This window comes from Fonsecaea erecta, assembly GCF_001651985.1.
Source record: "Fonsecaea erecta strain CBS 125763 chromosome Unknown Scaff10, whole genome shotgun sequence".
NCBI classification, from domain to species: domain Eukaryota; kingdom Fungi; phylum Ascomycota; class Eurotiomycetes; order Chaetothyriales; family Herpotrichiellaceae; genus Fonsecaea; species Fonsecaea erecta.
In genome coordinates, this window is record NW_017387253.1 from 756,094 (window position 1) to 771,813 (window position 15,720).

Here is a 15,720-nt window from a genome sequence, read left to right on the forward strand (position 1 = left end):
ATATCCCACACCCGTACCGTTTTGTCGTCGGAGGTAGAGGCGACGCGCGACCCGTCGGGCGAGAACACCACGCTATAGACCTCACTGGAGTGACCCTCGAGTGTCTGCTCGCACGCGCCCGTCTGTATATCCCACACCCGCACCGTATTATCCCCGGAGCCAGAGGCGACGCGCGACCCGTCGGGCGAGAACACCACGCTGTAGACCGCACTGGAGTGACCCTCAAAAGTTAGTAAGCATGCGCTCCACCGCTCTGGGATTCCTCTTATCACTCGAACACTTTGTAATGCCTGATCCTGAAAATCGTTGCGGACAATGCTGGCGAGTGGGCTGAAATGCCAAGCACCTGCATACGCCTGTAACGGCGCTTGCGCAAGAATGGGATTGAATGTTAGCACAAACCGTCGCGCATCTTGTAGAAAGGCCGATATTTGGCTGTTCTCTTCTGCCACAAGCGATTGTAATGTGACGACGCAGTTAACGCTCTCGGAGATCCTCCCCAGAAGGCTCAACGATTCGAGCCAATGTAGAAAGTGCTCCCGTAGGAAATTGGCAGCGACATCATCGTTACGGATCTTGCGTCCGCTGTGCTGGAGGTGGTAGACCCAGTAGCGGCAGGCATATTGGAGAGAACGTGGAATGTGTTCGGTAACGGTGGTCTCGTCGATGTCTTCTCGCAAGACACCAGGGTGCTGTAGTTGGCAGATATCCTTTCGAAGACCGCCGGGACTCTGAAGCAGTGCAAGGCATTTATCGCTCAGATTTGCGTGCGTGAAGAACTCATCGATCGCAAACAGTCGTGCTCGATCGGAGTGGCCTTTTTTCACGAGGAATTCCCGGAAGGAGAGGTGGAATAACGTAACCGGCGCTTCAGCGTTGGAAGGCACAGACAGCACCGAGTGGAGAAGTCGTAGTTGGTGATCAATTTTCCGTCTAGGAATCTGGAGTAGTTGGGAGAGGGAAATCGTGGACAAGGGATTGGCCAGGAGAATGATCGATCCCACAATTTTACGGAAATCGCGGCAAAGCTTATCCCTTTCCTCGGGTTCCTCGACGTCGACTAATATCTGATAGAGCGCGGGGAGATACGTTTGCTCCATTTGGGTCATTTGCCCAGTGTTGAGCTGAGCGAGAAACGTCGCCAGTCTGTCGTGGGGGTCGCCGCGACGGTCACCAATGAAGCGGGAAATCGTGGCAGCCACGATGAAAAGTGGATCGGACAGTTGAATGAAGGACTCCAGAGTCAGCCGGCCTGGCCAGTGGAGAGCCAGTGCTTGATCAATTGGCCAAAGACAGTTATGCTCATCGCGAATCCGTTGGAATTCACTTTCCAGGTAGACGGAGATGTCATGGCGGATCGTGGAAGGTGGAATGTCGTGAAGAGCGACATCGTGATGCGTTTCGGTGCCGATCTGTGCAAAACAGAGATTGATCGGTAGCTCCGGTCGACTGGTCAGAAAGACTTGTACATGGACTGAACCGAGTCGTCGTACACTGGCCAGGAGAGAGAGAATAGTGCGTATGTCTCCTTCTCGGTCACACTCGTCCAGCGCATCGATAACTAAGATAGGTCTTGCAGACGAGGTAGAACCAATGGCGGCCAAAGGCTGATAGATAAGCTTTTCGAACTGTTCCCTCAAAGCCTCGCGGGCGATCCCGGGGTTCTCATCGATCGCCTGGTGAATGCGGGTTGCCAATTCCGGTATCTGGCGGACTAAGTCGACCGCGATAGTGGTGAAGAAGAGACTCGCATTCTCACGATCGTGCTCGCCTCGCTTGAAGAAGAAACTGGCGCCCAGCCGCCCTTTGTCGGCGAACGCCTGGGCGACCGTGCGAGATATCGTCGACTTACCCGTCCCTGCCTTACCTCTTAACCAAAAAATGCATTTTCCATTGATGTCGTCAGCCCAGTCATAGATCTCCCGGAGTAAGTCTACCCGAGTGTCTGGATGACATCGAGCATCGTGTTCGCTTTGGTAAGAGTTGAAAGCGGCCCCCGTTGCCACTGGGAGCTTGCTGAGGTCGAATTTAGCCTCTAGTTTATCGATGCCAGTCCGTAGAAGATGTATGGTTTCCAACTGCTTCAAAACTTGCCGGAGATCTTCTTGTTGCCGTTTCACCTCCGCTCGGTTAGTAGCATCCAAGTCTCGATCACAGTTGCTCGCCGCGATCTCGGCACGGCTGGCCATTTTATTGCACGCATTCTCAAAGGTCGACACATCTTCGATTCGCCAGAATGCGTCAAACCCACGTGTAATGCTGCTTTTTTGACAGATGCGAACCGCGCCTGCGAGAAATTGTAATATCAACGCATAAAACTCGACCAAGCAGGTTTCGAATTCGGTGCAAGCCTGACTAGCCGGAAGGATGTTCAAATATGCCTTGTACACTTGGAGACGGTTTGAGAGGTAGAAGGCTGTTTCAAGACCAAGGAGGAGGGCCGCCATCTGGCTTTGCGCGGAAATCGCGGCCTAAGCGCAGTCAGCCTGAAGTACATTCCCATTTGCGCCGTATATGTAACGGCTTCCACAAGATCTACAATACTTACCTCCAAAAGAAGACGAATGCCAGCCCACGGAAGTCCCACATGCACAGGATCGACGTTGGAGGCAACATCTCCCACCTGCTGAAAGCGATCTAGCCATTTTATAATATTGTCTGCCTTTTCTCGTAAGGTGACAGTATGTCCACGAAATGTCCAAGTCCATCTTTTTGCCTGGCATATCGTCTGCTTCTGCCTCGTCGCCGCGAGAGCTTCCTGTACGAGTGCATCCACGTCCGTTGTTTTCGTCAGGCTGTGTTGTTGAATGGTGTCTTGATCCTGCGGGGAGAGAAGAAGTAAAACTCGGGTTTGGAAATCTTGCTGCGTCGCAGTCGACGTTCCCGAAGCGTTAGACTGCGTGGTAGGAGCTGGGGATGCTGCTGGCGAGTTTGGTTTGCCAGGGGGGGTGGAACCAAGGGAGGAGACCCATTGTCGGAAACGGCTGCGCTTACTGCCCGGGGTTGTTAGGGACATGGTGAGATGGCGTAGGGTGAAACGAAGAAGGTGAAATACCGCTTAGAGACGGCGAGAAATACTCAACAATTGAATTCGAAGTGAAAATGTTCCCTTTTTAGGGTCAGGCTGAGTACCGGCGACATCTGAGTATATTCAAGCCAAAGCCGTGGCTGAACTGCGCAGCCGCTTTTCGATGCAGCTCTTGTCACGTGTAAGTGAGCGGAACCTCAAGCAACATGCAGGGCGTCGAGACCGGGAATAGGTCTGACCAGCACGTAGTATGCACAAGTTAGATATCACCCGCCACAACATTCCGGCGGGCGGCGTCAAAACCACATTCAGCGTGCAATCACGTCACTGGTAGTGGTATAGCTACAGTACCCGTAATAGACGACTTCTAAGCAAGTCTTGGGCAACCACAATTTTGTCCATTGGCGCAGTATCTTGTCTCCAACACTTGAAAGATTCTTTCTCCATCCAGAACTTCGGAACTCCATGGTCATAGATGAGCCGTCGCGTTGGATGCGGCTTCCGGGATGCAGAGCTGAGGGCGCCGCAAGGTCCACCGGCACGATCCATGTGGTTATCTCCACGCCAGACTGGTCGAATGTTGGCGTCGTGCACGAGCAATAGCACTATTGAGCTCCAAGCCCTCTGATGAGTCAAGAGCTGCAAACAGCACACGGACACACGGATTACGTCGGATAGACATTGTCCCGTCTGAACTATCAATGCCTATCCCTTGTACCCAGCGAGGACATCTTTTGCGAAATTTGCAACGGGGCCCGACTCGCTGGACAAAAGACGCAGCTATTCGCTAATGCACCTGCTGAGGCTGCGCAAGAATAGCTCATGAATTTTTGTGGGCATGCGCAGCAAAAGGTGCTCGCTCGAAGGAAGATAATCGAAACTCTGCTTCGAGATTATTGCCTTTTCACCGAAGTCTAAAGGAACTCCGACATACTGTACTCGTCATCTCGTTGCAGAAACTCTTTCACAGCATTTCACTCCCTCCTGTCGACCTTGTGTAATGTCTGGGTTGCGCTACCAGACCTTTGATTTGCGATCTTCTGCCAGATGGAGGACTTGTCACGCGCCACCTGTTCGTCTGTTGGTGGAGGATAGGGTGGGTTGTGAAAGCTCGAAGGGGGGTGACTTCTTCTTTTATCGTATGTTGGACCACTCATCACAGATGACTGCGAACCTGCGTCGTGTAGCTCTTCTGGAGAGCCTTTTCGGGGTCGTGCGAAGCAAGGCTAATCTGACGGGGTGACGCAACGCGGGATATCCTCGGCTATTCTAAGTTCAGGCAACCGTCTCGCCGTATCTTGTACAGTATTCTTCTGTACTGTAATTCAAGTGGAGCAGTAAGGTTGCACTTAACTATTTAAGTGATGCGTCTTGCTGCAAAGATCCACTCGAGTTGTCCTAAAACCTTTGTTTTGTTGGCCAAACAGGACATCGAATTCGCACATCACTGTATTCGGTATTCGCCTTGGGCACAAATGAAAACAACCCCTCACCAGCCCAATGCCCAATAGGGACAAAATCATTCGAAAAACCCAGCCCGCGGCCATCACGCATAATGTGTCAAGTCCTAGCGGAAAGGAAAGTCCAGGAAGCGCCCTGGCTGGCCTGCTACATAGTTGAGACAGACATCCCGAGGGGAGCTGTGACGCCATGCAAAATGAGAAAAGAGATATAAAAAAAGCCCCGCGACCAAAGTTTATATGATGGGATCCCCGAACCACACCTAATCACCAAGCAAAAACAACCAGGCTTGCAAGGAAGGACAGAAGGCGTCACGTCTGCAGGGAGGATAGCAGGCCCCCCTTATCTTCCGGCGGGGTAGGGTAGAGGGCAAGACAATGGTACTGTATGTCGGGCCTGCTCGTCCATGGCCTATCAGACCATTCACTTCCCCGGGAAGCCATTCGTCCACGCCAGGGGGGATGAATGCTATGGATGGGGAGGGCGAAGCGAAGTCAGATATGACATGCCGATACGTCTTAAGGACGAGCTCGACGCAGACGAAGCATAACACTGAACAGAGATTGGCACATAAAGTACATACAAGTCTATATTATATTTATAACTATATGTGAGTTTTTTGGGGTGGTGGGATTATATATTTAACTAGTCTTCTCGTGATCATTAACGGGATAATGTTATAGAAACAATCCAAAACCTTGAGACAAACACCAAAATGCACGATGCGGTCTTCGTGGCAGCCAGCATGACTCCTTCATTAGGCCCCCTGCATCAGCCTTCCCGGCTCATTCCGTGCCGGGTCATGCTTCAGCCATGTTCTGTGATCCTGTGGTATCTATGGTCTCTCCCATCCCGTCCTTGCCATGATGGATAACCTCAACCTCGACAAGCCGGCTGTCGAGGTGCCAGTAGTCCTCGAGGAACTCCCTCGCCCGGCGAAACGCCTCGAGTTTGAGCTTCCGCTCCTGCTCGTTGATCCACGAGTCCGGGAATTGTGTCCATCCGTGCACCACGCCCTTGACCTCCTCGACGATCAGATCGTCCCCTCGGCCCTCGTCGCGCACCTTCTGGATCCAAAGCTGGCTCTGCGCATTCAGCGAGTCAAACTGGGGCAGGATCAGGAGCATCTTGGCTTTCGGGTGGAGGCCGAAGTTCCCTTCGTCCTTCGGTCGAATGTCTGCAAGGCCAGGGCTTGCCCGTGGATGGCACCTCTTCTCCGGAGGCAGATATGTCGGCATCAGTTCCTTCTCGATCTTCCAGCGTTCAACAAATCCGGTAGGAGGATCAAGACCTTCCGGCCTTGGCCTCTCATGGGGTAAGAGCCGGGCGTCCAAGCTTGGATAGAACAAAAGAAGGGGAATATCGTTCGCCCAGTCCCAGGGCAACGGACTTAACCAATCAGTTTCCATCGTGGGGTCGTCCTTGATGCTGAGGGCCAGGTTCAAAGCAATATTTCCACCAGAGCTGAATCCCGAAATGGCGATCTTCTGCTCGTCCAGCTCAACAGGTTTCCGGCCCTGCTTCAGCAGCTCCCACATCTACGGATCGGCATTAGCGTGGACCACCACAATCGATGATTTTCAGAATGATCATCTATTTTTGTCGGGATCCTTTCAGAAACAAGGAGAACTTACTATCCCTTCCCGGAGCGGCTGGAACGCTCTGTTGCTGGGGTCGATCACCGCTTGGACCACATCTTCGGCATCCAGATTGGCTGCAGGAAACTGCGCATACGGACCAAGCCGGTAGTCTACCGAAATGACAACACAGTTCAGCTCACGGCACATCCGGGCACAGAAGGGAGCTTGCTCTTGGCACGAGCCGAGAATGAAGCTCCCGCCATGGAAGTCGATCAGGACGGGCAATTTGCCATCGTAGTCTTCGTCGATGCCGATGGGCCGAAGAGCATTCTGCAGATGCGTACCAGCCGCGTCCTTCTGGTGGTGAAAGAGATGTCGGTGGCGGTGCTTGCGGACGGGTGGGACCCAGACATAGACGGGGATCAGATGCTTGCCTCGCGAGGGGATGTCGTAGACGATGGGCTGCGGACCCTCGGCAGTGGTGAAATTGAGGACAAAGTCGGGCACGAGGCGAGGGATGGACACCAGGGCTTTGCGCCATGAGATTCCGAAGGGCTGCGTGAACATGGCTTCGGCAGGGTTCTTGTCATCGGTATACTTGTGCTTCATGGGGAGGAGAGATTGGCGTAGTAAGCTGTGCGGAGGAAGGCGGAGGAGACTTAAGAGACATCAGTATGCTTTCAGAAGCCTGATTAAGGTTGCTGTTGAACTTGTGACTTCATCAATTAGTCTTTCAATAGACCTCGACAGCTGAAAAAAGAAGTTGTAAGGTCGGGCGTCGGTGGCCAGTTGGTCAGTTAGTCAGTTGGTCATTATTCGGTCTGGACTTGCTGAGGCTGTGCTGGCAGTGGGGGAAGCGGGCGCCGGGAGTTGATTGGCTGTGAGATGGTGCTTATATAAGGAGTCGAAAGCGCGTCATTCGGCTGCCGCTTTAACTGCCGCACGGACGCGTCTTCTCGAATTCGCACACGCGACGCGTTCTTCACAATGGACAATTCTATATTGGACAGGTGACGAATGTATTTGCACCAGCCTCGGGCAGAACAGCCGCCTGTAAGCCGACCGAGTCCTGGCAACGCATCATCCTCGACTGGTTGGCTCGCCTGGTCCCATTTAGACAGAGCCTCAAGAGGGATACATGTGTGGGAACGAAAGGTGGATATGCATATTATGGACAGGGTATTGCTACCTCAGAGCGCCACTGCAGATTCTGAGAGACGGCAACGGCTGAGGGGAATTCCACGTCTCCTCCCGTTGGCTTCATCACCAATCAATGCTATTCTCTCAACGGCCCTCGGACAGGGCATCTAACTTGATAGGCATCGGTCACGCCATAAGAGTCCCACCATTCACCGCCAAACAGACGCCAGTCATCCACCTGGCCCTCTCCTCGCAAAAGAAGGCGGCCGCATACGCCATCTCCTCCGCCTCCCCAATTCGTGAACCTGCGGGAGTCATCTCCAGCATCGGCTTGAGACTGTCTCGAGTCGCGCCCGTCAACGTGTTGAAAGCGTCGGTACTCGTGGCTCCAGGACAGATGGCATTCACGGTACACTGATATTCTCGGCCAAGTTCACTTTGCATGGTGGAACGGTCAGTCATTGAACCTTGCGAGAAAAGGGCAAGCCGCTAGGACGGGTGGGCAGTTCGGAAATACTCACACAGCCCAGCATCGAGTAAAACTTTCAATCATACTTTTCGTCCCGTTATAAATGCTTGCCCCTGGATAGGGCTGTCTCGCTCCGCTTGAGCTCAGGTTCACGATCCGGCTCGGCTTGGCCAGATGTGGCAAGACGGCTTGGGTCAAGAGGAGCGTCCCGCGGCCGTTCAAGTTCACCTGCGCGTCCCACTCCTCCATGGTGATATCTTTGAGGAATGTCATCCTGGCAATGCCGGCATTGTTCACAAGGATGTCAACTTTTCGGCCATTGGTTCTCCTGACGGCCTCCTCGACCAGGTATTTTGGGCCATCCAAGGTCGACAGATCCGACTGGATGGCGAAGCACTCGCTGACATGGTTCCCACTGGTGGCCCGGATCTTCTCCAAAGTGGTTTCGGCTTCTGGTTCAAGTGAAGTGTACGGATAGTTTATGACCACGAGAGCGCCTCTGGTTCAAGGGAGCATCGTCAGCCAGGGCTCGTTATAGACAGAGTACATACACAGACACAACAGATCGATCCAGCCATTCCTATTTCTCATACCTGGAGGCAAGCTCAATCGCTATGGCAGCGCCAATGCCTTTCGAACTCCCGCTCACGATGGCTAACTTTCCATCTAGAGTCTGCGGTTTCTGCGCCATCTGGAGATGTCGAGTGAAAATGATGCAGTGAGATGGTGGACGATGACGTTTGGTGCTTGCTGTGCAGCAAGGAGAACCCAGATGTCTTACACAGAACAGACTTCATTTTCCCTTAGCTGGAGTTGGCGCTTTACATATACCGTCAGTTGTGCTGCCGCTGTGCTTCTGCTGCTCTCCACCACCACCCATCACCCGATCGAAAGTCGCTCGAGGGTTAAGGTACGTACGACTGATTGCATTGGACAATTGGCCCACCCGCCAACGCACTGTTCGGGAGGAAGAGTACGGCCCATGTTTCCCCGGCTGTGTGTGTGTGAGCGCTCCTGTGTGATTGCAGATGCACCTTTGGTCGTGTTGAAGCCCCATTGGGCCTCTTCACTGGTCCATCTGCATGTATCCTGGCATTCGTGCGGCCGCTCTCCCAATTATACCATCTCAGACTGCGACGGCGGTGCGACGGTGGTAACCTGCAGACGCCGGCATTGGCAGAGGTGGGAACTTACTAGACAAGGGAGAATTCCGGGGCTGGACACCATTTCTTCGCGTAGCGACGAGAAGCGTGCATTGGTCCCAGTTCTTGTGGGGGATTTTGATGCCTCTGTCATCATGTTCCTATCACGTACCAGGTACCTACCTACCGGACGGACCATGCGAAAACCAGGCGCCCGAATTCTCTCATGAGAGCAGGAGCGCATCAGGGGCGACCCTGAGGGCACGAAGCAAACCGTGCATGTTTATGCGTTACAGCGCCTAGGGCGCCGCAAGCGGCCCTTGGAGCAAGATCGCAAACGTCAGTTGTTGGCGTCTTTCAATGGCCCCGTCGAGAAAGCTCGGAAAGTCCTTGGCCTGCCCGTTCCCGAAGCATGACGTGGATGATTACTTTATGGTGATTGAGAGGGACGAGTCCTTGTTCCAATCGGTGCTGGGAATGACATGATGACATGCAGGTTTATATACTGGCGAGCGCATTATTACTGAGCCCTGTCTGCGCAGGCAGGACCTTGAATCAAGCTGTCCAGGTCGCCGCCATCCGGGAACGGTGCGGAACGACGCTTATCAACCGTGCCGCCCACAATCGTCAACGACGTCGCAGAGGCGGTGATCACAATGGAGAAGATGGGCGGGCGACCGGGGTAGGCGGAAAAGACATGAATGAAGCAGTTGCCCGTGTCTTCCTCACCTACGCGCCCGGTGGAGGCATCGAAGATCAGGCTCTTGTCGAATGGTTGGTTTGTCTCGTCTCACTCCGTGTCTGCACGCCGCACACCTGGGGCACACACACACACACACACACACACACTCTCTCTCTCTCTCTCTCTCTCTCTCTCTCTCTCTCTCTCTCTCTCTCTGTCCATGCATATCAGACAACTCCTCAACCATGGAACACTTTGGGCGCAATGGGCGCAAGGGAGAGGGGCCCCCCGGGGGGAGCAAGAACATCCTGCTAGTGATTGGGTTCAGGAGAGAGAAGGCAGACCCGTGTGACAGACAGACCGAACCGAAGACAAGGAAAGGAAAAGATGCTGCTGCTGCTCAAGATATTCTTTGGTGCTAGAGTCATGAATGTGGCCATGTGCTATGCGTGTAGATTGCTTCATGCCGCCATACACTCTCCGGTGAATTCGTTGTATGTATACACTGTCGTTATCTGCCCTGTCTGGGTCGAATGGGCTCACTCTGCCCCTGTGAGCTGTGTTGTAGAGACGTTGGCGTCTACTTCCCGTTATGTCCATTACCACCGTTCTTCCCCTTCCCACCGGTCCTCTCCACCCGTGCCAGGACCTCTTTACATTCATCACAGTACCACTTGGCGCTCTTGGGCACACTCTTCAGCCCAATACACTCCAGATGGAACCATTGCCGGGGACAATCGTCCCGGTCGCACGCCACCATCTCCCCGTAGCTCACGCCCTGACAGTAGCAGTATCTCTCTTCGTCTTCCTCCAATCCGTCGTTTTCTTCTTCCTCCTCGTCTGCGTCTCCTGCGTCGGTATGATTCACGATGCTGCTCGCCCCCAAGTCACGCTCTGAGGGAGTCGACGACTTGGTGGGAGGGTCCGTCTCGTCTTTCACGCGTTGACTACCGGTAACGCTTGCTGTAGATGGAAACGACAGACTCGCACTCTTTTTGTGAGGCCGCTTCATCGGCAATCCTTTCGGCGACAGGGAATCGTGGAGACCGTGGTCCTTTACTCTCGGTCTGGCAGGTCGTTTGGCCTTGTTGGCGGCACCGCCATTCCCACCGGTCGACGACGTCTCTGCGGCGTCAACCTCGGCGAAAGTGCTCACGACGGGCGTTGAAGTCTTGGAGGCTCGACCTCTGCCCAAGCGCTCATTCTTCAATTCAGTCGTCTGCAGGACCAGTGGCAGACGTGGCGATACAGCCTCCTTCGCAGATACCTCATCGGGAAGATCGCCCTTGGCAGCATCTTGTCCACCAGAGGTCTTGTCCGTCGATGCGGTTCCTTTGGCAGGTTCACCGCCATCTGCATCCTTCAGACTTGCAGGCTCGTCTTCCACCAGCCGCTCTCCTTTGTCGGTCTTTGTCTCTTTCACATTATTCTTGGATTCTGTTGTACCCTTCCCACTGCCGGCAGCCAAGCTGCTCAACTCCGATGTACTGGCAGTCACGTTGTTGCCATTCCCATTTCTGCTCGATGTCAGGGAAGAAGGTCTTCCCTTCACGCTTTCGACGGTCTGTGCAGAATTCTGGCGTCCTCGTCCCGTGGCAGGGCGGACGGCAGAGAGGGCAGGGCTGCGCTTGTAAGCTTCTTTCCCCGTGGATCCGGCGAGCGGTGACGAGGCAAGCTTGGGGGAGTCTTGAGTTGCGGCATTGAGACTGAAAATGAAGGTTAGCAGTATTCTCAGGGTTGTTGAAGTGGTTGTCTGGCACATACCGTTTCCGGGCCACAGATGTAACAGCTGCGGACGCCTTTCTCTTCTTGGAGTTTTCCTGTTGAGAATTCTCTCGTGACATCGGACGGCCTCCCAGCGCACTGCTGATGGAGCGTTCCATGGCCACACCCGCGGTCGCAGGCTTTTCAGGTTTCTTCCTCTTCCCTGTGCCTACGCCAGTGATGCCCAACCCTGTAGGGTCCAGTGCTGCATCAGCCGCCCGCTTCTTACCGCTGGTGGTTGTTTTCCGCGTAGGCGCTCTCGAGTCATCGAAGTCAGAATCTGCATGATGGGCCGTGCGCTGCCTCCTGGCAAGGACCGCCTCCCTGCGAGCTTCACTCCTGTGCGCAATCTCGCTCTCATGCAAAGTCGCCAGACTCGCAGCCGCAGCTTCTCTGCGCGTAGTGGGCGCAGTGGGCTTTTTGACGGGGTTCGTCTCTGTGTAAGCCCAGTGCTTCAGGCTGCCCAGTCGGGCTTCTTCCGAAATCTCGTCGGCGATGTGTGGCCAGATGCGGTCCAGTCTGCGAATGTGCCTGCCCATCTCTTCGTTGGCGTTGTTAATGACATGGTTTTTCTCGTCCATGGTGACCATGATAGTCATGAGGGTCTGTCTCAAGGCGTGGAATTGATGCCGGCGCTGCATAATGATAGGGTCGGCAGACCGAGCTGAGGCGAGAGAGGCGTTATCGAAGGACGCACCGGCGACGCTGTTCACTTCGCTGAGATTGAGAGCATCGTCAGCCATAGTCGACGCCGTCAGGCTCTGGGACGCGGCAGCTAGATCTCTCGTTGTCGTCGCACTGTCGGCCAGACAATGCTCCAAAATGTCTTGTAGACTTTCCTCGGGACCCCACGCCTTTGCGTCCACCTCCTTCAGTAACGAAGTGTGCCGCCGGTATTCTCGCGGCAGCGCAGCGATCGCATCCGCGAAATGGGTGATGGCAGGGTACATGCCCGGTGGCTCATTGCTGGTCTGGTTCTGCGCGGTGACAGCGGTGGAGGAGGATGCCAGAGCAAGGGCACTGTTGGAGACCAGTGAGTTCTGGCGCAGGAGAGTCGATCCGAGGCCCTTCGAGGCTCTGGCAGGGTTGATTCGAGTCAAGCGAGATGGGCCGCCTCGCACATTGGAGGTGCCCAGGGTGGTAGTCATTGTCGTCGTGGACATAAGGATATCCGACGGTGGTAGAGGTTTGGGTTGAAGGAGAGTAGAGCTGTGAGTGAGTGTGCGATCTGCGAGGATGACCTGACCAGAAAATTCTCGCAAAGGATCACAGTACCGGGCAGCACCAAATAACAAGGGATTAGAATAGCCGAACGAGGGCACTCAAAGAAGTCAACAGCATCATGAAAGAGAGAAAAGGGAGTTGCTGGTCAACGAGGAGGAAGCGTGGTGGAAAATGTAAATGTGAGCCAGGAACAAGCAGCCATGGGGGAGCGCAGCCAGCGTTGCGCGCATCTCCCTCCCTCCTCCTTCTGCTCCCCTTGTGCTCTCCAATCGGCGGTTGGTGACATCAATCCACCGATCACATCCGCCATCACGTGTATCGGGGTGTTTCTCAGCAGACCCCCACGTGACCCCTCAGTCTTTTCTGCCAGAGCTAGATCACGAAGTTCAGTCCGGGGAATAATTATCCGTTGCATTACACCGATGGCTAATAATCATTCATTATCCACGCTCAAGTCAAGCAAACAATGACCGATCTTTGCACGAGACAGTAACAGTCGTCAGGGTCATAACCTCTCTCTTTCTTCCTTCTTTCCCCTTCCAACAATCTTCTTCTATACGAATCATCGTCAATCAATGTTTCCCCCTTACTGCATCAGAACTTCATATCCACCCGTCATCAACTTTTGACGCCTGTCCATGCCCAATGCCTACATCTAAGGCCAGCTGGGGAGGCTGGTCAGTTTTCTTTTTGACTGGACTTTTCCTGGGGCTTATTGTGTCTCTTGGTGGTCCTGCTCTGACGTCTTCTACCGGCCACTCGTCAGCCTTCGCTGCCGCAACCCAACATTTCAGGCCTTCGTGGACTCCAGAATAGAACTTCTCTTTGCATGTTCGAAGACTTCCACCCATTACCTTCTCGAAACCAGATTGCTTTAGCTCCTCCCGCAGTGCGTTACGGTCGGTCGCAGTCGGAAGACAGGCGATCAACCCGTTCAGTAAATCCAAATGAGTCGCGAGGTACTGCGTCGCTTCCCATTCAACTCCTCCCACGTACGGAGCTGCCGGGTGTGGTGGTCGAGGAGGAGGGAAATGGGCTCGACAATAGTCCACTGATTCATCAACCTCGACGATGGGGATGACGTTGAGATGATGCAGAAATATCCAAAACACTTCCTTCGTGACATTAACCACTTCTTTGCACCAGACTCGATAAGGACGAGGGGTATGCATTTGCGACACAAAGTCGAGCACCTGCTTGCCATCCTCTGGCGCCGGATCTCTGAGAAACCCAAGAACTTTCTGTGCTCGTGCATGAGAAAGCTCCTGATCAGAGCCCGCAGCCGCTGACACGTGCGCGAAGAGGAGCGAGATGATGACGCCTCTGGTGTTGAACTCCGACGGGCCCTTCCGTTCGGGATCGAACAACATGTGCAAGAGTGCTGGGAAAAACTCGTTTTCCACTTGCTGCAGACGTTGTAGCGCAAGGGAGGTCGTACAAAGTCCTTTCAGACACAGCAGTGTCTCGTGAAGGAGGTTGTCTTCATGTTCTTCGCGCCACTCGATCTTCGAAATGCGGTAGTAGAGTTGAACCAGTTCGTCCATGCCGCCCTTGCTAACAAAATGATCCGTCCACGAAATCGACTCATTCCTTAAGAGAATCCTCAGTTTGTGCAGCTTGCTCACTTCGACTAGTGCCGGCTTCTGGACCTCTCGGAGGTAATGGATGAAATCTCCCGGAGTGGTGGCACTGTCTGCCGCATTGAGGGATGCCAGCGACACGGTCGACGCCATGGCTTTCGCTGAGGCTGGTCTGGAGCTTGTCAAATCGGCGGATTTGTTCCGGGATTTGCTGCGTGATCTCAAGGAAGAAGTGGATTTGTCTTGTTTCGTAGGTGAGTCTTCCTCCCGTCTGCTCAGAGTCAAGATACGACTTCGAGGACGGGATCGCGATCGGGATCTTCTGTCTTCCTTGCTCTCCTCACCCTCGCTTTTTGGTCTCTCATTCTCCTTTCGGCGAGAGCTCCGAGCTGATGCGCCGGCCTCGGAGCTATCGGTGAAGGCTGATGCCGTGGATGAACCACTTCCAATGCGATCACCCTTCATCAAACCTGCCTTTACATCGGGCTTGAGATTTCGCATGTTGTCCCGCATGTTCAGTGGAATGTTCAGAGAATCCAACACCCTCTCGAAAGCTGAGTCAAGCTCTTGAGGACTGAGGGGAGAGGTTGCAGCGTTCGGAGTTTCCGGCACTGGGCGGGTGTCCCTGCGAGCCCTCATGTTGAACGTCTGGATTGCCTCAAAGACTCTTGAGCCTAATTTGGCTTTGGGATCTGCTTGTGACGAGTTTGCAGGTTGGACTTGAGCATTGGGATGGCCTTCCACTTTGGAAGGGGAGGTAGGGCGACTGATGGGCTGGTCCTCACCCTTGGGCGGCTTGACATCTTCGGCATCATCATCAATGTTCTCGGTGAAGATGGAACTTCTGCTAGATTTGTGCTCCAGAAATGGTCGTTGTGGTGGCTGATAGTCCAACGCTGGCGACATCGCCGGCCCGTAACCATAAAAATTCCTTTGCTCCGAAGGACGAAACTCGGAATAGTCTTTGGGGGTGTACAGTGTTATCTCCTCTTCAACAGTCCTTCTTTTCGATACTGGATATATCATCGTGCCATCCGCACCCTCTAAGGGCTGAGTAGCAAACTGTGCCCAAATGGGCGTGGGACTCTCGACAAGAGCTGTCTTCGATGGCGGGCAGTTTTCTTGGTTGCAGCTGCTGTTGTTGTTGATGTTGTCTTCTTTAAGGTCCTTCTTGGATCTCCGTTTCAGTAGTCCTGTCAGGTTACTCGCCGATTTCACCTTCTTAAGCTTGTTGTCGGCCGTATGCCCTTCGATGGGGGAAACGCCGACAGTGCCTGCGCTCTTCTCTTTACCCAAGATGATCCCTTTCAACGACACCGAGCTCCCCGTCTTCTTGTGCGAACGGGGGAGAGCAGGGCGAGTAGGCTCATCGCCTGATTTGGTTGCAATTCGTTTCGGTTGGGGTGGGCTGTTGATGTGTCGCTCTCCCAGTGGACTGGCGGAATTGGCAACGCCTCGACCAGACGGCTTCTGAGACTTCGTAGGGCTACAGTTGTCCTTTCGCCGCCCTCTGAGGACGTCTGCAACAGAAGGGGTTCGGTTATGGTTCGTTCTGCGTCCCCTTTGCTGAGGCTCCGGATCCTCGAAAATCTGGGCGACCTGATGGACGGACGGCGCCATGTTGGGGGGTTGAACAGAATATATTTGGGC

At 54.0% G+C, this 15,720-nt stretch overlaps 5 protein-coding genes across 5 annotated transcripts in view; all 5 read right to left on the minus strand.

Moving 5' to 3' along the window:
• The window catches only part of AYL99_09988 (hypothetical protein), a gene marked incomplete at both ends in the record, with an annotated part of 4,204 nt that extends 1,188 nt beyond the window's left edge, over positions 1–3,016 (minus strand). The window contains 2 exons of the mRNA XM_018841494.1: positions 18–2,471; positions 2,549–3,016. Coding sequence (XP_018689203.1) covers positions 18–2,471; positions 2,549–3,016 — 2,922 coding nt within the window. The remainder of the gene's footprint in view (positions 1–17; positions 2,472–2,548) is intronic.
• Positions 3,017–5,289: 2,273 nt separating this feature from the next.
• On the minus strand, positions 5,290–6,678 carry AYL99_09989 (hypothetical protein; the record flags this gene model as incomplete). The annotated part of the gene is made up of 2 exons (XM_018841495.1): positions 5,290–6,027; positions 6,124–6,678. The coding sequence occupies 2 exons, from the start codon at positions 6,676–6,678 to the stop codon at positions 5,290–5,292; spliced, it is 1,293 nt and encodes a 430-aa protein (XP_018689204.1).
• Positions 6,679–7,395: 717 nt separating this feature from the next.
• AYL99_09990 (hypothetical protein) lies at positions 7,396–8,369 on the minus strand (the record flags this gene model as incomplete). Its single annotated transcript, XM_018841496.1, has 3 exons — positions 7,396–7,645; positions 7,731–8,177; positions 8,272–8,369. The coding sequence occupies 3 exons, from the start codon at positions 8,367–8,369 to the stop codon at positions 7,396–7,398; spliced, it is 795 nt and encodes a 264-aa protein (XP_018689205.1).
• Positions 8,370–10,082: 1,713 nt separating this feature from the next.
• Positions 10,083–12,414, minus strand: AYL99_09991 (hypothetical protein; the record flags this gene model as incomplete). Its single annotated transcript, XM_018841497.1, has 2 exons — positions 10,083–11,208; positions 11,267–12,414. The coding sequence occupies 2 exons, from the start codon at positions 12,412–12,414 to the stop codon at positions 10,083–10,085; spliced, it is 2,274 nt and encodes a 757-aa protein (XP_018689206.1).
• Positions 12,415–13,139: 725 nt separating this feature from the next.
• On the minus strand, positions 13,140–15,690 carry AYL99_09992 (hypothetical protein; the record flags this gene model as incomplete). The annotated part of the gene is made up of 2 exons (XM_018841498.1): positions 13,140–13,145; positions 13,234–15,690. The coding sequence occupies 2 exons, from the start codon at positions 15,688–15,690 to the stop codon at positions 13,140–13,142; spliced, it is 2,463 nt and encodes an 820-aa protein (XP_018689207.1).
• Positions 15,691–15,720: the final 30 nt, after the last annotated feature.